Genomic DNA, 25,032 nt, shown 5'->3' with positions numbered 1-25,032 from the left:
TTAATGTAGCAGTTACACAAGGCCCGCCCCCACTGGCTGTTCAAACCTTCAGTTTGCCAGGGGCAGGCAATCAGAAGTAAGCTGGCTTAAAGAGGTGCTAAAACAGCATTTAAAGAGTTTAGAGTTGTGCAAATTTACTCTAACAGAATCCAAGAAACGAGCATAATGGGACCACATGTACAAGGCAAACAGTCAGCTTTAAATTTTATGATTAAAAGTTTAAAACTGAAATTTCACATGCTTATCAGTACCCTGCTAATTACAAAATTAAGCCTTGGTGTGCCTGCGATGTCTCTTTAAAGCGTGATAACCATTAATGAAGGCCCATCTAGGGTCAGAGTTCCCCGACATGATTATTTGTGCCGCGCTTATGTAACCACGAGCAGCGTGAACACTTAACATAGCTCGCTCAGTCTCTCAGCAGATAAGCCCCGGTGGCGACAGAGCAGCGGATCTGTGAAGCAGTCAGGAGGGAGAGGAAAGAGGCTTTAACTGGCTAATATAACTGAATGTGCCTAACAGGTGGCTTGAGTAAAGCCTTTGCAAAACAAAGTGAAGCTATCCACAGGTCCACATGAATCTTCAAGCACAGTGATGATCAACCTTAAAGAGGGAGAGAAAAAAGAAGAGAGTGGCTTTCTCTGCCCTCACATCTGTTGATTTTACTGTGCAGAGATGAAGAGTCATCTGGTTGCCTCGGATTGCCGCTGCAGACTGTGTTTGCTATTACTCAGCATTAGTAATTAAAGGGGGCGTCAGAGGGTGGGCAGGATGACTAAGTGAGGCTCCTCGGTGAGAAATGAGCAAAAAGGAAACAAAAGAATAAAGGAGACATTGTTCATTATTTAGTTATTCTTCTTGCAGTCAGAAGGGGGTGAGGAGAGGGGGAGATAAAGTATTTCTGGAATTAATCAAGTGAATGAGATTTGATAAACAACTCTTTAAATTCATTAGTTGCTCATTTCTACTTAGAAACTGTGTTAATTGTTTGTTTTTTTTTATGTACCAGTATGACATGTGAGTTCATACTGGCTATCTACATGTCTTTCATTAGTTATTACATAACTAAATCCTGTTTGTAATGAACATGACGCTAGACGACATTTTTACTAGTTGAGCTTCACTTATCTCACCCCACTTTCCCTTCTGTGATCAACATCAAACAGTTGCACGCATATTTTTTTTAGCTAACATCTCATTCTCTACTTTATGTTTCTGTATTATTATTGTTGTTGTTGTTTTTATTATATTTAGGTCTGTATGGGAAAATAAGATGAAGAGGGGGAAATGTTCCAGTATGTCATCGTGTCTGCTATTCCTAATAGCGTGTGATTGGCCGCACTGGTTGCGAGCTCTGAAGAGGGAGGGGCGTGAACCTTTCGTCGCGCGCTTATATGTGCGCGTGTGCTCCTCCGCGGGATCAGGGAGAAACGCTCGAGCAGAGAGAAGCGAGCTGTGACAGACGAGCAGCACTACAGACGTGGACGGTACTCGCAGAACCTGCTACATCTACTGACTACTTACTGAAGCAGCAGCCAGCGTGTGGTGGTGATTCAGCGGACTTAGTCGGACAGTTTTATTCCAGAGAGGGAGTGAGAAAGTTTGGAGAAATGCACTCAGTGTACCTGGTCAGCCTGCTGTTTATCTTCAGCACCCTGCATGTTAACCAGCTGACGGAGGGTTGCTCGTGCGCTCTCACGCACCCCCAAGACGCCTTCTGCAACTCCGACATAGGTGGGTAACCCCGATTTTTTTCCCCCTCTCATACTCATGAAAATTAGTGTGACTTTATTCTAACCACTGCACGGAGGTCAGATGTTAAAATAAAAGCTTTGCTTGTCACAGGAGCGTGAAAAAACTGGTTCCTTCCAGTCCTTTCTGGGTTTTCGCATGCGGATCTCTCACTGTGAATTGGACATTTTTAATAAACTCTGGTAGTTTTTGGTCAGTGCAGGATGCTGATTAAAGTGAGAGAGCTTAAAATGTCCCAAACTGATGAAGACGCTTGAGGACCTGAGTATAAGAATCACCTGATTCAATTCACCTCGTGGTCCCACCTGTTTAAATCGGAGCGAGTGCAGAGTTCTCCTCCAGCATCTGCCTTGATGATCCTTAGCAGGCTTCCCCACACAGATGATTGAATGTTGTTGCTCTGTGCGTGTCTGTGTGTCAGAAAACTGTTTGACTTTTAATTTACTTCAAATATTCCGCTTTTGCTCGGGACACAAATGTCTGCACATTCTTCCCAAAGCTGTGCTCTGGTGGGAGGATGGGTGGGTGAGGGGGAATGTGCTTTGATTGGTGTGAATTGGAACCAGTTGAAAACAAGACCCACAGTGAGTTTACATGTTTCAAATACTGTTTATTTATCTGCACGCTCTGGTATTTCTGTGTTGAGTGGCTCAGTACCCCCGGCCTCGGGTTGATAAAGCAGCAGTGGAGGGTCGAGGTGTACATGGCTTGTTTTACTGGCCTGGGTGTGCTTTCTCTGACTGCCCAGAATAATATGAATTTAGGATCTGGCTTAGCCTGGAACGCCGGTCCAACCTGACCTCTGTGGTTGGATAACACCAGTAAAGACCCGAGGATCATTTGATCTCTGCTGTAGGGGGAGAGAGGGCTGAAGTGTTTCAGATGGGACAGAAAGGCGGTTTTTATTGCAGACGAGGAGCGCAGACTCGCATTTGGGTTTCTGACTGGAGCCGATATTTTGTTTTAATCTCATTTGACCTGAAAATGTGTGAACCGTCATGAGGCACTCTAAAATCCTTAGCCCGAGCTCAAACAATAATCTCTCAGTTCAGAACACACACACACACACACACACACACACACACACACACACACACACACACACACAGCTACCATGTGTGTAAACCCACCCTAACACCTACTGTCAGCTAATTCACATGAACACACTCTGACATCATTGTTAATGATCTTGTACTTGCTACTAGTAACCAGTAGAGGCTGAAAACGATTATAGAGAACATTAGTTACTGATGCCTTAAAATCTTAATGAAACTGGAGACTTCTTCATGTTAAATACACACACCAAATCATAATTTACTGCACAAATGATACCCATTATTCTTAAAGGTGAAGCAGACTTCCTAAAAGTGCCCTTTTGACTACATTTAGATGTCTGCAGCCAAAGCTTTTGTATGAATTAAGCAAAGAAGACATTATTTATTCAACTTTATAATTATAGCTGAGTCTTTGGACATAACCAGGCTGGCTGGTTCCTCCTTTTTTCATTGTCTTTATGCTAAGTTAAGCTAAGCGAACTAACTTGAAGGTAGTGAACATAAACTGTAGATAAAAGATGGACACAGCTTATTGGTCAGAATTCAATAATACACCTGCAATGCAAAGTGTACCATATTTGATACATGACTTTTTGAGACTTCTACATCATCAGTGTGATTTCATTTTTGAACACACACCCCAACCTGAAACAATTAAATTCACAATATATATTTAAGCAATAAATAGTATAACAAAGCTGTATGTAACAAATATGACACAAACTAAAACTCATATATCCAAATTAATATACAGGTGTATTTGTAATTTTGTTAGATTTTATTTTTTGGCAATTATTTGATGGTTCATACTAGAGATGGACCGATCCGATATTACGTATCGGTATCGGTCCGATACTGACCTAAATTACTGGATCGGATATCGGAGAAAAATAAAAAAATGTAATCCGATCCATTAAATATCACGAAAGCACCTCACAAAACTTGCAACACGCCGTAACTCACCTCAGAACGTTAGCACGTCGGAGCAGTATGCATCACGTGATAGAGCGGCTGTGGCATGCGGGACCTGTCGGTGGTCTGGATAGCATTTGGAGCTTCGCTAGCAACCCGGCATTTCATCTCCGACAAAGTTATCCCGAGAGAAGTAAAGCAAGTGTGTAAGTCCATCTCTGAATGTTTGTAAAGCATTCCTGCTTTAAGCTTAACAAGCGACTGCCTCTCCTGCTGCTACTTCAATGGTGAAACTGCTTAACGATCAGCTGATCGGCTTTTCTGTCGCGAGTCCGTGTCTCTGGTTTGTTTTTGGCCCACTTTGCACCAGAAAGAGGAAACCAGCGGCTGAACAACAGCAGCACGTTTAAGCTTGATCAGCTGTTGTTAGAATTTATTTAATATTACTTTCTACTCGAGGATCTTTTTCTACGTAGCTGACGCTGGTAACTGTGCAGGGGCGGATCTAGCAAAGTTTAGCCAGGGGGGCCGATAGGGCATTAACAGGGAAAAGGGGGCACAAAGACATACTTTTCTTTCTTATTCTCATTTAAAATGTCTAGCTTTTAATAAATAATTATCTGACACCCAAAGTTTCAATTTGATGTAAAATGAATAGAAGTCAATTACTGTATATAGTAACTATTAAGTCTAATATATATACCCTAGTAAGCTATAGTACTTTTTCCTTTGGGAAGGTACCATCTGTGCAGTCTGCAATTTTGTTGAAGAAAGATGTTGAATCTATTTAATATTTCTTGAAAAATAATTGATTTCTGTGCATTTTTTTTTTTTCACACTGCATCAAATTAAGGTTGATTACGTCGATTAAGCATCATGAGGTGGAGCGTGAGGGGTGGTTCCCTATTTTTTATTTATTTATTTTTGTTGCTGGGAGTTGGAACCCTATTAGTTAGGTTGCTTAATATCTACACCAAGTACTCTTTAAAATACCAGAATAGGGAGGATGGTGTAGGTTTAAGTTTATTAGATTGATCAGTATTGCTGAACTATGAAATTTTTTTTTTTTTGCATACAGGTATAACAGAATAGCTTTAGTGTAGTTGTTGTTTTAAACTTGAGTATGAACTTATACAAAATGCAGCAAGATATTTAAAAAACAGTTTTGTTGATTAAAAAACACTATATCGGATTCATATCGGTATCGGCAGATATCCAAATTTATGATATCGGTATCGGTATCGGACATAAAAAAGTGGTATCGTGCCATCTCTAGTTCATACTTTAAAGGCTTAAGTGCCTTGAACTTGCATTCTCTTCAGCAGCCAGCAGGCGGTGACTCCTCTGACTCTTATAAAGCATCCAACTCTGTAGAGGTGTACTGGGGGGTCTGAGGTCCCCATTAGTCTCAGAGGAGGATTTGGTTTAGGATGAGCCTGGAGGCATTACATCACGTTTCAAAACATCAAGGTAGCAACGCCTAAATTGCTAAGCTTGAAGCTTTAGCGTTGGTTATCGTCAATGTACAGCATGGTATTCATACCGGCACAAAGCTAGTGGTGTCAGCTAACTCTGAAAGTAGATTTTCCCATTGAAATGCTCTGTTAACCTTAACGATTTAGCATATGGATCACCATCAATAAACAATAATAAAGCTCATATTTCCAGAATCCAGCAGCTCTCATAAACCTGCTTTTCTCTCGTCGATTGACATCCTGTTCAGTTCACATATTTTTATTACCCCTTGGCAGCAAGAAAAACGTCACATCGAGGACACGGTGTAACTTTAAAAATGCCATTTCATTTGCAGTTTCCTTTTTCCAGTCTCAGAGTGTCATAATCGCTCCACAAGACTTTGCTTTTCCTAAGGCTTTGCCAGACTTGCCTGTGAAAAGGAGGCTTCTCTTTGCTCAGATTCCAAGGACAGAACCAGCGTGCCTCTGTAGGTGGAAGTCACTTCATTTAGCTCTGACGTGGGCAGCAACTCACAATGATGGTTTGGTGAATCCTCTGCAGCATCTTAGAGGAGGAGGAGGTGGTGCAGGTTTAGCCTGTCATACTTTAGAGGATCCCACTGTTTATAAGGGGGGATAACAGAAACTGTGACATTACAGCCCCAAAATGGCCGTTTTCTCTTTGGTGGGGACTGATCACAGAGCCTGTGGGTGTGTCTTCAGCCAAGTGACCCCGTTTGACAAACGCTCAAGCGATGCCTTTCACAGTCCTTCAAATCTTTTGGATAGCTTGTGGTGTTGGCACCCCATGAGACTTGCAGTGTAGAATCTGGGACTGACTTCAATGGGGGCCAGCGATCAGTTGTGAGCCCCACAAATCCCATTTCCAAGGCCCTGGGCTTAGCTTGGGTTGTGCTTTGAATGCTTGCGGTTTGCTTGCGCACCTCCAGTCCCTCGATGAGAAGCGCTTCAGAAACACTAAAAGGTCACATGCTCACAGGATATTCTGGGTCAAGTGTAGCCTCCCAGCATGTGCAATTACCAAATCATGGACAATTTAACTGTATAACTGGTGTAGAGATCTTTTTATTGTTGTTGTTTTAGGCTGAATGTCTTTTTTTTTCTTTCTGTCAACTCAAACTGAAACCTGCTTTCCTGCTTTCTTCGCTGGACTCGGAGACGTGGAAAACAACACGGCATAGGGTTGAAATGCTCATTTGACAGGAGAGAAGGGCTGTAATTCTCAACGTCAACATCAAAGCCTGTATCTTCCAAATTTAAGACCATCAGTGGAGTTCAAAGCATTTTCCCTCTTGGTTTCTTGGCCCTGACCCACAATCACCCGCAGGCACTCCACTGGATGAATCACAATTAGGTTAAAGGGGTTGAAAATTAGGTTATTGCAGAATGTCTCCTTTTTACTTGACAAATCTAAAACTGTGATATACAAAAGTATGCATGTGCTGCAGTTTCCTGTCTGTGTTGGACTTTATTCTGTGGTCATGTGATAGAAAGGCCCAAAATGTACTGCCTACTGTTAGAGTTGGCAGAGTTGTAGCTGGTTGTTTTTTGTTGTTTTCTTTTTTTCCCCTGCTACATACCTGAGCACTGGGCAATGACCTGGCTGCTGCCTTATGCAAAGACCTTGTTGGCCTCTACTAGGCAGCTGGGTTAAAGCAGCCCATTCACAAGGAGGAAATGTGCAGCACTTGTTTTTCCAAAGCCCTCCCGAAGCAAGATTAGAGGTCTGGGAGTAAGCTTTGACCATGAAATTCAATATTGCTTCGTAATGCCGCTCATTCCCAAAATGCTTGGAGGTGACAGGAGCAAACTTTTACATGCTTGCGCTGTAAACCGAGTTAGAAGCTGAGGATTAGCGTGATATGCGTTTATGCTCGGTTTGGGATTGGGGATCAGGCCATTGAAAGAAAGGATCCTGCCCCACTGTGGATGTTTGCTATCCATAGAGGAGCTTAGTGAAACAAGCAAAGCATAGTGGGTTTAGAGCGATGCATGGCATTGAGCTTTGTGACCTCATCCTCCTATTAATGAGTTATGTAGCATTCAGGTAAATAGCTACTCCCTTTAGCAGCATCTGCTCTCTCCCCCCACCGTTGAATTATGTAAGCTTGGATCAGATTTTTATACTTTTCCTCAAGTGAGTTAAAATTCGAGGAGATGTCAAAGAGTCTGGATTCCATACAAGCTTGGGATGTTCGTCCCCTGAGCCAGGCGTATCGAATGTCCAGCCCGCCCTTCCCTTCTAATGACCACACAGCCACCCAGAGGTTAACTGTTCCAAAACAAGAGGCCAATACAGGGGCGACGCACAATGGTACAACACTCATACATGAAAACACAATGAAGAATAAACCAAAAAACTGTCATTTATTCAGCTTCAGTATGTTTATTAAAGGTTAGCGAACTTGAAAGAATAGTAACAAGTACTGTTTGATCTGTACTGACCTCTAACTGTCAGTGTTACCAAGATTTACGCAACACTTGCAGTCTAACAGGTAAAAAGGTGAAAGGCAGCTGGTGATTTGAGTGAGTAACAGCAAGTCGGTGAGTGGCAAAGATAAAAAGCAAGAAGAGGAAAATGCAAAGCAGGTGCAAAGGTAGTACGATGCACAGATAGCACCCAGTGTTGGGTTGTGACTGCCTTTCCCAGAGCTTTCTCAGCATACTCCCTAATTTAGATACAAGGTTTCATTGTAGAGCACGATGCTGTGTTTTAGATACTTTGGCCAAAGTGTGCAAAAGGGTACCAATTTTAACTCTGGCAACTAGCATTTTTGAGGTCTGCTAGCGTGACGGCAACATTAAAACGAGTAGTTGGTTCAAGGTTCCTGTCGCTCGATCCCGCAGGAGCCTCTAATGAAGGGAAATCAACTTTCTAATTTGGTGAATAAGAAGTTGAATTCACAGGCAGTTAAATGGATTTTCGTTTTCATGCACTGCACTTTGCTTTGTCTGGCATTACCAGCTGTGTGTTGGTATTCACTTAGCTTAAATATTAGCTAGAAGCTTGATGACTGACATTACAGTTGGGTACTTTTTAAGAAGTCTGCTACGTTTGAGCACATTTAAGCCAAATTTAAAGACTGTTAGGTTCTTATATTTGATTTGGCAGAAATCGACCATCATGGTATCAGAGTGATAGGAAAGAAAAATCCCTGTGCTTCATAAGCTTCCCTCCATTTGGCATGTGAGCGAGCGCTGCATGCTCTCTGCGCCAGTGTTTTTCACCTGACATAAAGCTCTGCATTGGGGATTCGGTTTCAGTGTTTATTTTTGAGCGTGGTAGTGTGTCGTCCTGAGAATTCCTCTTCCTCCTACTCGCCTCCTCAAGCTTGGACAACTTTCTGCATACCAAAATCGGCGTTACGCGCCCCGTGCCTTGCTTTCCTCCTCTCCCTCACACATCCACAGACACACTCAAACGACTAGCCTTATTCTTGCCATGCTTGCAGTTTGCCACATTGTACGTAGGCTGGCTAAATGTTTAACTAAATTACACGCTCACCTTAAGACTTAGCATTTGCATCCATGCTTGTGTAATCGCCTGCTTCAGGCAAGAGAGTGGAGGGGGATTTTTTTTTCTTCTTTTTTTTTCAGGTTATTTCCTGTTTACCTCTCTTATGACAAAAAGACTCCCACTGTTGAAAATGTGTGTCAGGTCTTCAGCAGAAGATGAATCCCTGTGCGTCACAAGGAAAGTGTTCTGAGGGGAGGTAGTGGCGGAAGAGGGTGGGGGGTTATAGCCTGTTTTGAATAACAATAGGTTGGTGAACTACTTGAGGTCAACTTTCTTTCCTTTCTGGGCCTAGCCTACTGCTTTTGTTGCGCAAAGAGATTAATTTCTTCTCATGAGGGTGCTTCCAGATCAAAATTTTCTTCATACATATTTTAGTTACACTTGCAGTTGCAGTGACAACCACAGGGAAAGACTCCTCCTCCTCACTCGTCACTGACAGTTCCAATAGCAAGAACACTGCATAAGCCCGGGTTAGGTTTCGCTAACCTAAACTTAACATGACAGACATGGCTATGGTGTAATAGTTAATATATTTACCTCACAAGATGGAGTGAACCTTCAGCCAGGTAATACATGACTGATATTAAAATACATTTTTGTAACAAAACTATTACACATGTTATTTTACTTGGTTTAGTTCAAAAGTTGTTAAAGCCAAACTTTTTTTTTTTTTTTTTTCAATCATTATCACTCTTAGCTAGGTTACCTAGCTTCCACTCATTAACCGTAGAAACGATGGCTGTAATTTTGTAAATTATGTTCTTTATTTGAATCTAACTTCAGGTTTTATTGAACCTGGTGATGATCCCCATAAACTAATAAGAAAAGTGTTTTACTAAAATATTAGCTTTGATAAACTAAATGTTTTTATACAAATTATATTTTGCAATCAGATGATCGCCTCCTGCTGGCCATTAAAAAGAATACACATTTAAGGCTGGAAGTGCTGTTGACTTCCTTTTTTAGACCTGGAAGCCAGGCTAGGTTAGCTAGCGTAGTTTGCTAACTTTGAGTCAATCAAAAACACTAAAAGAAGTTTAGAAAGTACCTACTTAGTATACCTGTAGTTTCCAGATGAACCAGGGTAATGTGAGAAATGGGTTTAAATATGTGAGCTGGCAACTCTGCGGTCATTTGCAAATATAACTGCTGAATGCAGAGGAGGTCAATTCGAGGAAATCCTGTCTTTGGTGCGTCACACTTATTATCACAGGCCAATTAGTGGCCTTCGTCTAAAGAAAAACGAAGGGGTCCTATCTGGATGTACTTCAGCTAAATCAGCTGACCTGTGACTCGTCAAACACAAACATTTGTTAGTCCTGAGGGTTGGTTTTGAGGCCGGGGCAGAGAATGAAACTGCGTTTTCGGGTGGCATTTGAAAATAATGGCGGCAGTGTACTGAAATGAGGCAAAAGTATCCAGTTATATCTGCACATTCCTGTGTAATTGTGCTCCTGTGCTGTTGTAATTGCAGCTGCAGACGTCTGTCAGACAGCATTTAGATGCATTTAGCAGAGGTTGATCACATAGCAGCGCTCCTGAGTTCATATAGAGCGAGCTGACAGGTTAATGGATCAAATGCTGTGCACCAAGTTATTGCAAAAGTTCAGAAAGTAGAGGGCAGGCAGGGGCTGGAATCTGGAAGGAGTGACCCATGTTTTTTGTTTTTTTGTTTTTTTATTAATTTACGATTTAATGTGATTTAATCTTTTATTTGGTGACATTAACAGTGACAGTTAACAAAATGCCACCGCTTTCTACTAAAGAAGACTGAAATGAATGAAAAGTAACACAAAATCTGTTTGAGGCTCCTGGATGGCTGCATTGCTCAATTTACTGCTTCAAAATAGGATTTGGTGTGTTGCATAAATAAAGTCTCGGTTCAAATAGGGGACCGTATAACTAAAATAAATCTGTGGTCACCACTTTTGGGTGGCCATGCTGTAATAGCTTCCTATTTGACTTGTAGTTTTATGCCCAATTTCCTTTTGCCTTTTAGCAGGACAGCTAGACAAACAGAAATCCAACAGAAGATGCCACATGCCTCATTTCTTTCTCCCCCCTTTCTGGGGAATGTGAAACCCCAAAGAATCTGGGAAGGAAATTCCACAGGGAGAAGATAACAAACATAGTCAGTGTTAGTTGTGTCTGTGGCTGTTGGGCTTTGGGCAGCAGGTGAACTTCAGAGCGGGACTGAAAGCTCATGCAGGGCCCGCAGCTCGAGGCAGGCGCTGAAGCAGCAGCTCAAATGATCACTCGTTTTGTACACTCCCAGTTCCTGGCCTTTCATAATAAGCCCCCTTACGCCAACACAAGTGAAAGCAAACAAATCAAACTTGCCGCTAAGCATTTTCACCTCGCCAACATTTACATGAGGGTCCTGCACTCTGATAAGATCGTTGTCAAGCTGTACTCCCAAAGATGGGACCCTGTTTTTGTTTAAAGTCACTTTTTCCTAATTATGTGAAGATTTAGTATTCAGATTGTCAAAAGTTAATAACAGTGAACATGAATGTTTTTTTTCCAATCCCACCCTAGAGTAGTTATTTGCAGACATCCATGTCTTTCTAGTTCAGACTCTTTTCCTTCCATTTCTGTATCAAACTCATTCTTTCCTTTAGTGATTTTTCTCTATTGGCTTTCTCAGCAAATGGAAGTAATGCATAAATGGTTAACTGTGGTGCCAACCTGGTCCTGAAACGGCATTTAACAGAAGCAATGTGTTTATTTGCTTGGAAAGTTGTACGCTAAAAGGAATGCACCTGTGTGCTCTCTTCACAGTGATTCGAGCTAAAGTGGTGGGCAAGAAGCTCCTGAGAGATGGACCGTTTGGAACCATGCGCTACACTGTCAAGCAAATGAAGGTGAGAACAAACATCTGCTTAATCCGATGCTGTTTGCCTGAGTTAAATACAAAGCTACAGAAAGCAAAATCCTTTTATGGCAAGTTTCAGTTTAATCCCTGTGTTTGTGCAATAACATGACCAAGAAGAGATTTCCAGGACACCTAGCAAACGACCAAAAGGAACGAAACATCTAATCTTGCTTTTGTTTACATTTCAAAAACAGGATCAAATAACATGTTATACAAATAACAGAGTAGTTTAACAATATCGAAGTTTTGTTTTTTTCATATTAGCAACTGACTGGACATTTACAGAAATGGCTGGTTGTTTCCAGTTCTTCTGCTAAACTAAGCCAATCACAAACTATCTAAATATTCTAAAATGGTCTCTATATAAGATTTATATACATTTTTCTTTAGCTCTCATGAACAGAGAAAAAGAATTTTGCTATTATTAGCTAATGATATGTACTAGCTAGTGATGACAAGTTAATCCTGAGCTCCATGAAACCATGACATCTGCTGACATGGGACGTTACCTGTATAGCCTGAAAATATCCACACATACATGTATATATGAGGCTTGCCTATCTAGTTTTCTTTTGTCACACTACAGGAAAGAAATATGCTGATTATTATTAGTAAAGATTGGCTTTTCCCCCAGTGTTGTCACTTATTTAAGGTTTTTGTTTTTTTTAATCTGAAGCAAATAAATTGTAAAATTTCTGCATCTTTTCAACTGAAGACCAATCTTTGCTCTCATTTTTAAGTATAACTGACTACATATCGTGGCTTGTTACATTTTACTTACAATGCTGTCTCTCCGCCCCCTCAGCTGCCGTGTAATAGCTGAAAAGCATTTCAGGATCCTTGCCCTGAAAGCTCATTCTTTACTTCCTCTATATTCTTACATAACACTGCATATTTCTGACAGATGCTGACATCGGCCTGCTGCTCAGATAGAAGCCAGGCTGGAGGATTAGCAGGCTTTCGGGCATTAGAGCTCAACCAAACTCCTCACTCTGAGTGTAAATATTTCAGTAGAGTCATGCGATGCATCAGTAAAATCCCAGGTTGTAACAAAAACATCAAGTGGCCTGTTGATGGCGAAGCATAGCAGGTGCCACTCTGGGATTATCCTCAGCAATTAGACGTGGCCTTTGAGCCTCTTGGTTTATTTATTTGTATTTCAGTCTGCTGGTTTGTACTGAAAACAGTGCTTTGCTCTAATAACTTACACAATTCTTTTCAAATTTCAACAGATCCTATGAGACTTGTGCCTTTGGCTTTCCCAAAGTGCCACAGTTTCTGGCTTAAGTAACAGTTTGTTCTGCTTTTCTCAGAACGCCGCATCTAAACAGGGATTTCCTGTTGTTCCCAGACAAATAGATTACACTGCCAGGGGAAGAAAAATCCAGAAAGTTCTCAGAGCAAACATTCACTTCGGGCTCTACATGACTGAGCTGAATGGAAGGACTGGATTTTAGCAGTGACCTTGCCAAAACGCCATCAAAGTGAAAGCATATTACACAACGTAGCTATGTTATCTATGATTAGGTTGAGGGCAGAGCCAAATACTCCTTCTCCCCTGAGGCGCTCCTTAAGAAATGTCATCTGATAAAGCCAGTGTGCTGTTTCCATTCGTCATTATTTATATGTGGAGGTTGAGGAAGAGATGGAGTGCCATGGTGCAGAAACATTACACTTTCCTATTTTTAAAGAGCATGGGGGTGTAATTCCATGTTTGATTCTCATGTCTTACAGATGTACAAAGGATTTGAAAAAGTCCAGCATGTGCAGCACATTTACACAGACGCCTCGGAGAGTTTGTGCGGTGTGAAGTTTGACATCAACAAATACCAGTACCTGATCACAGGTGAGCCGTGGTTTTGAGCGTTGCTCTGACTGATTTTTACTCAGACTGTTGAAATAATCAACGTTAAGTGTGAGAAACCCTCTCAAAGCGAGGCTATGCAACGTTTACAGAAATCTGTGCTAAGGGAGAAAATGTCACCGTAATCAAATTATATGAAGGAAACTCTAAGCTAAGCTATCCAGCTTTGCTCGATGGCTGTCTGCTCCTCAGAGTCATTTTTAGTGCCGAGTTTAATGTAAGTGGAACAAGCAATGATTAAGTTTTGGTTAAAATTAGTTTTCGGTTAAAAAGCATTCTGGAGTGGCTGCTCCACTCTGTGTGTAGGGGGAGGGGCTCAGAGTCTTCATGAGGAGATTAATTGGTGCATTCCAAAGACTCCTCCCCCGAGTTGAATGTTCACAGCTAAGTGCCAAAGCTTTACCCCGAGTGTAACTGGCACCTAATTCTGACTTAACTCTCAGCCATCAAACATCAAACAGGCCTTTTAAAGGGTATGGAGGTGGGATAAGAGCTGAAAGTTGCTTTTACAAAATATCCTCATTGTGAAGGTCTTTGATTGTCCAAAATAACTGTTTTTATTTGATTTTACTGCCTTTGGCATTTCTGATAAATGGCTTCAGGTAATCATTTGTGATAGCACCAGAGAAAGTTATAACTGACCACTCGCGGTCTGTTTCGTAATAACATAAACTTAGCGACTGCTTGTATGTGACAGTCTCAGAGGACGTGTAACTGTTAGCAACACTCTTTCTCAATATATCCTTTTTTGAGCTTGTGGCATGATTAAATCCAAACTGAATCCATTTTATCACCAAATGGGTGCTGAAAACATTCAGAGGCCTTCCAGCCAGCATCACTGCAAGATACACACACTTCTCCTCCCCAAGGATTTCTTGGTTTGTCCTGTCACACAAAGTTTCCCACTAATTACAACCTACTGTTTGCCACCGTGCAAGGTGGCAAAGGAATGGCCCTCTTAAAACTCATTTCCCTTAGCTTCGCCGTCTAGAAACTGCAGTTTTGTTTTGTTTTTTCCTCTCACACACACAACTCGTAATTAGCAGCCAGCAGGAAGCGACTGGCATTTTCCAGCAGAAGCACTTTATGAGTTGCTATTTCTAACAGAGGTGCAGTTTACTTTGGACCCTGCTGCGCTTGGTGTATATAACTGTCGCTAAGTCCCGACCTGTAAATACTCTAACTGCACCGCACAGTGCAAGCCAACGAGCTGGCGTTGCTGGGCAGTGACTGCTATGTTTACCCAGTCCGGGTGCGAGGGGACATCAGTGTCTTTCGCTCCTGCCAGGGCATCTATAGAAAGAACTCCATATAATTAGGATTGTATTAAGAACAATTTAAACACACCGAGGCCTCCAGCGTGAGCTGCAAAAATCTCTTTTGATCAAGCATAAGGGCGCTGACCCCGATTGGTATTTTAGGTGCGTGTCGCACACTCTGCACCATGTAATAAACCCGCAAGCGACTCCAGTAATCCCAGTGCAACGATGCAGGCCGATTGGGAGGTGCACTGGGGGTCGAAGATGCACATATTTGTGAGCTGTCACATTCCCATGAGGTGACAACACTGATGACATCGAAACGTTCCCGAGCACATGCAGTGTGCCATTGTGCACCTGTCTCGGGAGTCCGTAAGGTGCAAATGGTCCAGCACTAAAAATAGATGTCTGCTGACATTTGGATATCCAGAAATAGAGGTGCTGGTTTAATATGGGCTTACTGTATGATATTGTCTTACCATGGGCAAATAAGTTGGACTGGTTGAGTGATGGGACTACAGTATCCTGTGTTATATTGAAACGATTACAAAATAAGTGGCATGCATGCATTGTGACCTGAGTCGGGATTAATGTGTGGGTCTTTACACATTAATCAAGTACAGATGCTTTTATTGGGCGCCAGAGAGAGCAAAGTAAATACGCCCCTTAAGGCCTTGGAAAATATTAAAATTTCTGTGAATTAGGTCGATAATGTCGTTCTGTTGGTTCGTCCAAAGTCGAAGATTCAGTTTGTCATGTGTGTGTCTGGCAAAGAAAAACGCCAAATCCTCACATCTGTTTGCATGACTCCAGAGTCCGTTTTAAAGACTAAGAGGTACTTAAACATCGTTTTATACAGAGGTGAGAACACAATCTAAGAGTGACATCCAAATATCCTGTGCTTCCACAGGACGAGTCTACGACGGCAAGGTTTACACGGGGCTGTGCAACCTGAACGAGCGGTGGGAGCGCCTCTCGCTGGCGCAGAAGAAAGGCATCAACCATCGCTACCAGCTGGGCTGCAACTGCAGGGTGAGTGTCAACAGGCAACCTTTGTCCCAACAAGGATATGATAGATGAGGAAAGACGAGGCTCAAGAGGAGCTTACTGCTGCTCATTTTTGCAAAGGCAACCAAATGTTATCCTGCTGGATGACCACTTATAAAGTTGATTAATATAACAGGATTTAAACAGTACAGGAGGAAGGATGTGTATACTTAGTTATGGTGGCTCTGTGTGAAGAATCAAATCAATCATTAATTCTACTGCAAGCCATTGAACGGATTATTTTTTATCAAGACTGAAATATGAGCTCCTTTTTAAGTGTCTAATTCCCACTATTATTCATCACGGATGTTTAGCTGGGATAGAAATGGAGAAAAAAAACAAGTTTTACTACTGTCACAGGGAATTAAGTAACAGGTCTGGAATCAGCTCAAGCCTCCCATTTCATGTGACTCACACATGTAGCTTGCTGCTGCGCAGCTGCCGAAACGCCTCATAAACATCCTACTGTACAGCGGCGCCGCGGACATCTGCTAACGCGCCGGGCCCCTATCAGTATAAGTGGATTAGCAGGGAGACCTGTTTGTTCCCAATACGGGCCAAAGCAAGTAAACTGTGCTCAGATTGTACGTGGCAGCAGCCCAGAGGCAATCGAAGGAGGCAATCAATCAGCTGAGGCGTCATGGTGACGGCCCTTAAGCGCAAAGCAGACACAGAAATCACTGCACGGTTTTAAAAAACAGCTCCTCTGTCCTTCGCATTCCTTCACAAATGAGGACTTACGGCACTGGAGCGCGAAGAAGCATGTCGTGGCAGTTTTATTACTCTCTACAGATCGTTAGAAGCACTCGAACTGAGAAGTTATGTCAGACATCTCTGAGCCACGGAGGATGAACTTTCTTGGCCTGAGTAACAAAAGCAGCCAAAAATGGCAAACGTGGCCTTTAATGTACTAATTGAATTTGCTGCTGAATTCATATCCAGATAAGTGTGACGACTCGGTTAGTTATGTGAATCTTCCTGTCACTTCAGGCTGTATATTCATCTGTGAAGCTGCTTTTTGTGTGAGCACCTGGAGTGGTGACGCACGAAAGGCTAACATCGAACTGAATCCTTGACAAACTACAAAAAACTCTCGCTGCTTCAGGAAGATGTCAACGTTCCGTCGCACAAAGCAGCACGTGCCAGTGTAGACTTACTGGGTTTGAGCTTAGTTATTTAGAGAGCTGCCATTTTTTCCCCCAGTCCCATCAGATCAATAAATCTTCTGCAGTAAATCCCTGAAAGCAAACGCTGAAAGGCAGTAGAGCAAAGATGCATGTTTTGCTTGTTTCACCAAGCATGTATTTCATGTCAAGTGTTTTTGAAGATCCAAGCTATGTTTCTTAGCACTCATTAAGCTAATTCATAATGAACCATAAATAAACCTAAATACTGTAAATTCAAAGTACTTTAGGATTTGAGAAAACGCAGTCGGTAAATTGTTTAAGTATTCAGGGAACATCTTTCATACTGCCAAAATCTGCTTATTTGTCTTTTTGCTATGCTACCTAGGAAGCCAGATCCAAGCTCAACTAGTGTAACCATTTTCCGCCATTTTTAACCTCTTCTTTCAAAGCTAATAAGTGCTAAGCTAATTAGCGCTATGGTATGATATTTAGTTATAATATAAAAAGTAGTGCTGTCAGCGTTAAAATGACGGCGTTAACTTATTAACGTGCTAACCGCGCGAACGCATTGACGCCGTGCAGCCCCACGCACGGGGCCATCCGCGTTAACTTGCTAACGGAGATTTGCCGCGTTAATGTGGTTATGGCGTTAACGTCATTTTAACGAGGTTAACGCTGACAGCACTAATAAAAAGCTGTTATAACTCAGTATCATGTATGTTCTAGCAACATGCCAAATCATGGGATAGTGCTTGTCAGGCTTCATCTCGGGTTTTTCTCCTTTCTCTGTAGATTAAGCCCTGCCACTACCTGCCCTGCTTCGTGACCTCCAAGAACGAGTGCTTATGGACGGACATGCTGTCCCACTTCGGTTATCCCGGCTACCAGTCCCGGCACTACGCCTGCATCCAGCAGAAGGAGGGCTACTGCAGCTGGTACCGAGGCATGACCACCCGTGATAAAACCACCATCAATGCCACTGACCCCTGAACACAAACGCCCTCTGACTGAAACTCGCTGCCGCCTCCCAAACTCCGTCCCATCCCTGGTCACGTTTAGAGTATTACAGGACTGTTCGAGCTCACCTGCCTGGGTGATGTCCCCCTTTTTTAAAGGGAAAAAAAAGAGCAAATCTATTACAGTGCCTGTTTGTAGCACTTCTGATAGAAAATAATACCCCCCACCCTCCCTTTATTTGTACAGCTTGTCCTGTGGCTCCTTTTTCCTTGTACTACAAACTCCGTCCTTTGCACCAAGTTGACATCGGTGACAAAGACAGAAAGGGCCAATAAAAAGTGTAAGACCTCGCTCAACCTACTGAGAGCTTCTGAAAAGATTTAATCATAAGTATTATTTACAGCATCAGTATCATTGGCTTCAATTAGCAACCTGCAGTTTAGCTAGTAGCTAGTGTCAGGATCATTTGAACGAGGAGAAGTCTCTAAAGCAAAAGCCAGGAGGTGTCAGACGAAGTATACTACGAAGATGATCCTTTGTAAATTTGCTGAGTAAAGCTAGCTTGTTGCTATCAATATACCGAACATGGCCGAAACAGCGCCAACATATTATATATGTTAACGATACACGTCTATTTTGGCTTCAAACCCCTTTGTGAAATGGACAATATTTCACAGTGAAGTATCGGTTATGTTCAGTTTGAACTGTCACACACGTCTTTATAATGGTAGTAAGTCTGCTTCCTGTTTTTAACGCGACTGTTGCGCACTGCTTCACAAAAGTAACACAGTGCCAGCGCGGGGAAGCGCCCGATTTCTTGCAGAGATGGTGATATTTTATTTGTTGCTGTATATAAAATAAGCTACAGAAATCAACTCATCTGAAACCTCTATTACATTTATTTATATGTTTATTGGGTTATACTATGTGGTATATGTGCATAAAAGAAAAACAGGCCAAATAATATCGTGAACTCACTGCAGTGTATTAAATGAAGCACCAGCATCAGCAAATTCAACATTATGGTACTATTATGGTAGTTTGGTTTTTTTGGCTTCATTATAATCCCCCCCACCCCCCCAAGCTGGTACTCGTTACCAATCCGATAAAATTAAAACTATAACAGAGGTTTCAGAGAAGGACATATTTTGTAAGTGTATATTCAATCTTTTTTATTTAACTATTTGAGATGAACATTATATATAAATGAAAGTAACAATATATTGTCACTAAATTCATTCTTGTTCGCCTGTTCCCGTCTGGGGTTTTCTCTTATTTTTACTTCCCTTCATTCCATTCCAATAACGGACACAGACTGGCCTCACAAAGAGGAAGAGCCCATTCGTAATTTATGCTAAGAGAGCGCCAAGCACAGAAACTGTTGGTTTGCTAAAAGAATACTGATATCACTCTGACATGTTTGTGCTAATTATGCATCTATTTTTGGCAGTGATTTAGCCTAGTTTATGGCAGCTTAAAGCAGGATACTGTAAACTGCCTCGCATAGCATAGTAGAGAGGAAGGACAAACTACGGTGGTTTCAAATTCGTTCAAACACTACTGTGTATGTTTCATATGTTGAGATGGTTATGCTAGCTGTGCTATTTCCAGACTATGTGAAGCTAGGCTAACTAGGTTGTGTTTCATTTATGGTCCATTTCTGGTTATCTGTGTCACTTTTTTTTTTTTTTTAATCCCTTTAATTTCTACGAAATTCTATATTTTCTCTTATTTGTTGTTTTTGGGGGGGTTTTCGGTTCTCTGTTTTTTTTTGTTTTTTTTTTAAACAGCATTTTGAGCGAAGGTTAGCCGGGAGCTCACTTTTTTTTTTTTTTTTTTTTTTTTTTTTTTTTTATGACTGAATCTTTCAGCAGTATTTAGTTTATCGTTCTTCACCTCCATACATAATGAGCTCTTCCTCCAGCTGTGGCATTTCTGTGTCATTATTTCTGTGGTTCATGTTTATGTAAATATACTATCTGCTTAACACAGAAATCAGTCAAAAGGAAAAAAAATCCAATCAAGGAAGCTGTGTACAGTCTGTGTGTAAACACTGATTTATGAATTATGTGGGTTGGGGATATTTCCTTGTTGGGGTTGTAGAAATGTTTGACTTAATTTCTGTGTTTTATATTTTTATAATAAAGACTTACTGAAAAATGCTCCACAGGAGGTCTTGGGTGATTTTTGTGCACATCCGTGAGAGTGGACCCCCCCCCCGTTGAAATAAAGAATAATATCTGCGGGGCACTCACCATCTGTGTGTGGTTGGGATAAAAAGTTTGTTCATTCAGGGGGAATTTCTCAGGGCCGAGGGAGCGGTACAGCTTAATCATTTGAGAAAACTGCAAGCAGAAATAAACAAGACAGGAAGACGTCATTATTCAAGGAGGACAAACAGAAACTTCTATAAGATTCATGCGTGTTAACGACTTTTAGGAGCAGAGGATATGGATCGTCTGAAACTCCAGGTTTGTTTGGTTTTTGGTTTTTTTTGTTTATAAAATGTGGCCTGGTACAGTTAGACCCACCTGTTAGTGTGAGGGTTTGAACACCTGTTCTTCTAAAATCAATAATCCATTTGCTTACACCCCGAGGTAATACTTTCTTGGAGTTATTTATTCTTGAGGTGCTGGAATTTCCTTTCCAATAGATTTGTCTTCAGACCTGCTTCGGTTCATTGTTTTAAACGTGTCGCATTCAGCAGTTGGTTAACACATACAGCATGATAGGTGCCTTACTGGTGATCAACCACCTCATTTTTTAACTTGTGCTTTGTAGAATGAGTAACAGAACTGTAAATATATAGTGAAGAATGGCACCTTTAACAAAACTGTGCTGCATATTTCCTGCTTTAAACCTAAATTTAAGACCTCTTTCAAAGCCAAGCATCTACATACTTTTCACTGCAGTTTTGTAGCTTTTCTCAGCACAAAGTGACTAAAAACACGTGGTGGCCGAGGCCGCCCGCTCTGCTGGCCAGCTCAAATCACAGGTGTTGCAGCTCCATTTATTAGCACAAATAAATCAGTCGGAGGCAGCTGCCGAGGGAGGGACTTTGCGACACCTTTGTGTGGGTGAAAGTATAGCAAAGAGAGCCGTTACGGAGCGCTTACCACCCAGGGTTTGCTGCAGAAGTTGTATATGGAGAAGATGGAGTTGACGCTCGGGACGCTGCCAAAATGGAGGCCGATGACAAGATTCCTGAAGTCCTCACCGGGAATCATGCTGTAGGCGTGCTGGCGAATCAGAACAAAGTCTGGCTTGAAGGACCTGCAGCAGGACGGATATGGAAAAGGAACCATCAGACTGGGCCTGTTGTCAAGGTTAAGCATACAGTTAGGCTGTTGAGGGTTAGAGTAGCGAAGAATTCCAGGCAGCTTTGACTCAATAGGTAGAAGTAAAGCAAGGTTGGTGGTTCAATCCCGGGCTCCTTCTAGCCTGTGGTTGTGTTACACATGTCCTTAATGCCTACATAGTGTGGCTTGAGTGTTCAGAAAAAGCAGGAAGCAGCATACCTGGTCTGACTGATCAACATGAAATCTTTGCAAGCTTTTGCACCCAGACGTGCCAGACATCTACAGACTTTAGTGATTTCCTTTTCACCAAAAGTAAACTGTATCAAAAACTGTTGGACAAAAAAGTAATCATGGTATTTGATAAATATTCATCTAGTGTCGTTATAGGATCCAGTTTAGTTTGTCCAGTACTTCTCTTTATCTATACATCTACACATATACACGTATATGTGACTCTTTTGGCAGATCGTAACCATCCACCCACTCCTCCATGTAACAATCAACTTCCTGTTTAACACCTAACCTAACAGCACTGAGGGCAAACATCTCCAGCATAGTGTCTCCTTGCAGGCTGACAGCTCTGTTGGCACATTATTAACACACTATATCTGGACGCTGTGTTTACAGTCAGGCCCTCTGTTGTTCAGTGCATCGAGCTGATGGGGTAAAGTAATGCTCCTTGCAGCACCTAATCTTTTTGAACCATCTATCCAATTAACCCAGCCTAATCCTTCCTTTTTAGACACTTTTCTGGGATCAGAGCCAAGTGCCCCATGACCCACCTGAAAGCCTCTTTTAAACTAGCCCACATTTCATAGTAACAAGGAGAATTCAGTTTGACTTTTATTTATTTATTTACCTGGAAACTTTAAAGTTCTAAACAAATGTTCCTGCCAATTGCTACATTGATGTAAAAATTATTAGAGCCCGGCCACTATAAGACCAATATTTGCTCATTTGAAAATCTGACATGTTAGGGGATATTTTTTTTGGGACATGGGAAATAAACATTTGTTATGTGAATTTCTGAGTCCTTACTTTGGCAATGAAGATCTTGTTTTATTATGACAACGAGTTACGGATGAATAGTTTACGCTGTGCCGCACTCTGCTCAGAACATCAGGTTTTAGTGTTCTAACCATACGGGATGCTGCAGGGTGCCCTCTAGTGGACAAATTGTGCAACATCGACATTCATAACGACATTCATAAGGGTGTTTCTCCCGCCTGTTCTTTACTTTTTCCAATATTCATTAATTTATCAGCCGTTATAAAAGCCGATACAGACATACAGGCAAACAGCCAATTTATCAGCCCCGCCCATTAATTTGATCAGGCTCTAAAATTGATCTCAATCATACAGTGACGTCTGGCTTGCACACAAAGTGTCCATATTTAGTAAATTGGTCATGAGAGACTCACCGACCCATTTCCAGAACTTGGTGCATAATGACACTAATGTAAAATGACACATTGTATATACTTGTGAGATTCCAGTGGCTTTGAAACAAAGATTCGACACACTGAGACTGGTAAAATCCTCGCACTCATGTTTCCGTGGTTAGTACCAAATCTGACATGCTCCGACAGGAAGCATCAGCCCGCTGCAGGTGGAAACCAAGCTGATGAGAGCGGTGAGACTAAACCCAAACAAAGTTGTGGGATATAAAACCAAAACAATGAAAGACATTGAGGCAATATAAAGCTGATGGAAACTACAGAGTGGGAAAATTCTTTGTTGCTAAGGGAGACGCCTTTTGACACATTCCCCTTGTGACATATACTTAAACGTATTAAAACAGAACACAAAGGTACACAGCAAGCCACTGGATTACCTGCAGTTACAGACACAGGTGCGTGCAGTAGGTAGAGGGCTGAAATTACAGCAAGGCCCTCCAGCAGACTCTGTGGTCCTCAAGCGCTGCTCATGTTAGACTGCACAGAGAAGACTGGCAGGATGGCTGAGGAGTGATATGTCCTCGGCGACAGAGCGACTACAGCTGTTCCTCCCTGCTGCTGCTGCGCTCGGCCGCAGTGGCAACAGACCAAAGGCTCTGCTATTTATACTGGATGGAGCTGTTTATTGAAGCCCAGAACCCGACCAGACTCGACTGCTTCCTAAACACGGGACGTGCTGTTCCAAGCAAACTCCATCCTGGTTACAACTGTGCACGAGCAGTTTAATCAAAGAACACCTTATTAGCCTCAAACAACCTACTTGATTACACTACTTGATTATAACAGAACGGGCAGACGCAGCGGTCGTTCAGCACAGTGGGATTTCACTGGGCTAGAGTTAATGACGGCAGGAGCAGCAGAGCATCACTGAAGTTTGTCACCCATTAACTTTGCTTTTGTGTGTCTTCACCTGGACTCATCCTGTTAAAGTACTGCTTCCTGCGAGCCACGGATTAACCCTGAAGCAGCACGTTTATGTTTTACGATGCGAATACCTCGGGCCCTGAGACTCACTGCTTCACAGGCGATATTCTAATGTGGCCTTTGAATAGGTTACAGTGCAATAAAAGGCTAATAAGAGGCTCAGATGGGGGAAGAGCACAGATATAGATTAGGAGGTGAGGACAGAAAGGATCCGTGTGGATTCATAAGGCCACAGATAAGACAGGATTTGTAAAGTAAGCCAGACAGGGACCGAGTGGGTGGTTCTGTGTGGCGCGTGCATGTTATTGCTACCTGTCTGTGCAGGTGCTCCTCCCACAGAATGATACGGTTAACTGTTGACTCTCATCTGGCTCTAGCTGTGGATGTGAGAGTTTGAGGTCTTCTCACTTTCTGTGTGTTCGCCTGGTATAGACTGGTGACTTGTCCAGTATCAACAGGTCACTCTTACAGTCACTTCACAAAAGCCCCCAGAACAGGGAGGTGTCACTGCACAACAGGAGCTGTGTGCAAATATGAGCTAAAGTATGTGCTGATTATAAGTCATAGAAAATGTTTGGGAGCTGCTACTCACATTATTTTAAGTCAACATCTCCATCTCATGACTCCTTGCTCGTGAATGCAGCCACTCCCAGTGACGAACCCACAGAGAAAAACTGCCTGACTCTGCAGTTTCCCCCAGCTTTGTGGATGAGTTTCAGCATCTGAATACTCACCCACATCTGAATTGAATATTTCGTTAAATGGTTACAGCTCTGATCTGAGTAAGATCCATCACACAACCCTTTAAACACAGGTCAACAGCTAGCTGGGGAACACGGGAACATTTGGTTGCTCCAACGGTAAAATATTTCCCCTTGAAACGGGTGACAGAAAATAGATCCAGATGAAGGGTGATTACTAATTTGTCACACAGACAGACTAACATCTCCAAAGTAATATTTGCTCTGCTTCGGTTTCATGAGTAACCCCCAAAAAACACAGCCAACGCTATGAGCTTGTGCTGTGTTTGCGTTTTCACTGCTCCAGTGAGAAAAGGTGCAAATTCTATAGGACAGAAAGAGTCATAGCACAAGGCAGGTAATCCTCAAAGCACAGATAAACATGTTTAAAACAGGACACTTTATAGTGGCTGTGAATACACATCGAGCCTGGCAGTTACGTAAGCCCATCATAAAATGTACCGCACAACGGCGCCAACAGGATGTTTTCATCAGCATTCTTGGAGCAGGAAAGTATTCAAAACTCAGGACAATATGCTGCCGTTTGGTCTCCAGATCCATTTATCATACAGAATCTCTGACCTTCTAATAGGCTCCAAAGGGATGTCTGAATTGTGGGGAACACTTGTTCTCGAAACGGTCCTGCGGCTGTTTCAAAAGCTGGTGAGGGCCTTATCTTCCACCATCAGTCTGTCTCTCATTGATAAGCATAATCGGGGTAGAACTCGGCGGGAATGCCACAAATGTCAAACAGTACATACCGAGGATCAGC

General features: G+C 42.2%; 2 protein-coding genes across 3 annotated transcripts in view; one reads left to right on the top strand and one right to left on the bottom strand.

Annotated features, from left to right (window-relative positions):
• The window catches only part of syn3 (synapsin III), a 135,511-nt gene that overhangs the window by 49,496 nt on the left and 60,983 nt on the right, over positions 1-25,032 (bottom strand). For both annotated transcript variants that reach the window (XM_085386702.1, XM_085386701.1), the window contains exons 5-6: positions 20,957-21,113; positions 20,096-20,185 (exon numbers count right to left, since the gene is read on the bottom strand). In XM_085386702.1, the coding sequence (XP_085242828.1) occupies positions 20,096-20,185; positions 20,957-21,113 (247 nt within the window). The remainder of the gene's footprint in view (positions 1-20,095; positions 20,186-20,956; positions 21,114-25,032) is intronic.
• LOC146650210 (metalloproteinase inhibitor 3) lies at positions 1,395-19,736 on the top strand. Its single transcript, XM_085386483.1, has 5 exons — positions 1,395-1,734; positions 11,493-11,575; positions 13,321-13,432; positions 15,620-15,741; positions 17,676-19,736. The coding sequence occupies exons 1-5, from the start codon at positions 1,395-1,397 to the stop codon at positions 17,871-17,873; spliced, it is 855 nt and encodes a 284-aa protein (XP_085242609.1). The 3' UTR covers positions 17,874-19,736.

Source organism: Rhamphochromis longiceps, linkage group LG17 (genome assembly GCF_057381845.1).
Source record: "Rhamphochromis longiceps isolate RC_006_pf linkage group LG17, R_longiceps_female_GT1.1, whole genome shotgun sequence".
In the NCBI taxonomy this organism is placed as follows: domain Eukaryota; kingdom Metazoa; phylum Chordata; class Actinopteri; order Cichliformes; family Cichlidae; genus Rhamphochromis; species Rhamphochromis longiceps.
The sequence above is the reverse complement of the archived record's forward strand: the minus strand, read 5'-3'. Positions and strand labels throughout refer to the sequence as shown.

What these genes read in the sequence shown, in the direction of transcription:
- LOC146650210 (XM_085386483.1), top strand. Translation starts at nt 1,395, where the DNA reads ATGTGCGCGTGTGCTCCTCCGCGGGATCAGGGAGAAACGCTCGAGCAG. An exon ending in ATACCAGTACCTGATCACAG is followed by an intron (nt 13,433 to 15,619) that starts GTGAGCCGTGGT and finishes GTGCTTCCACAG; the next exon opens with GACGAGTCTACGACGGCAAG. An exon ending in AGCTGGGCTGCAACTGCAGG is followed by an intron (nt 15,742 to 17,675) that starts GTGAGTGTCAAC and finishes CTTTCTCTGTAG; the next exon opens with ATTAAGCCCTGCCACTACCT.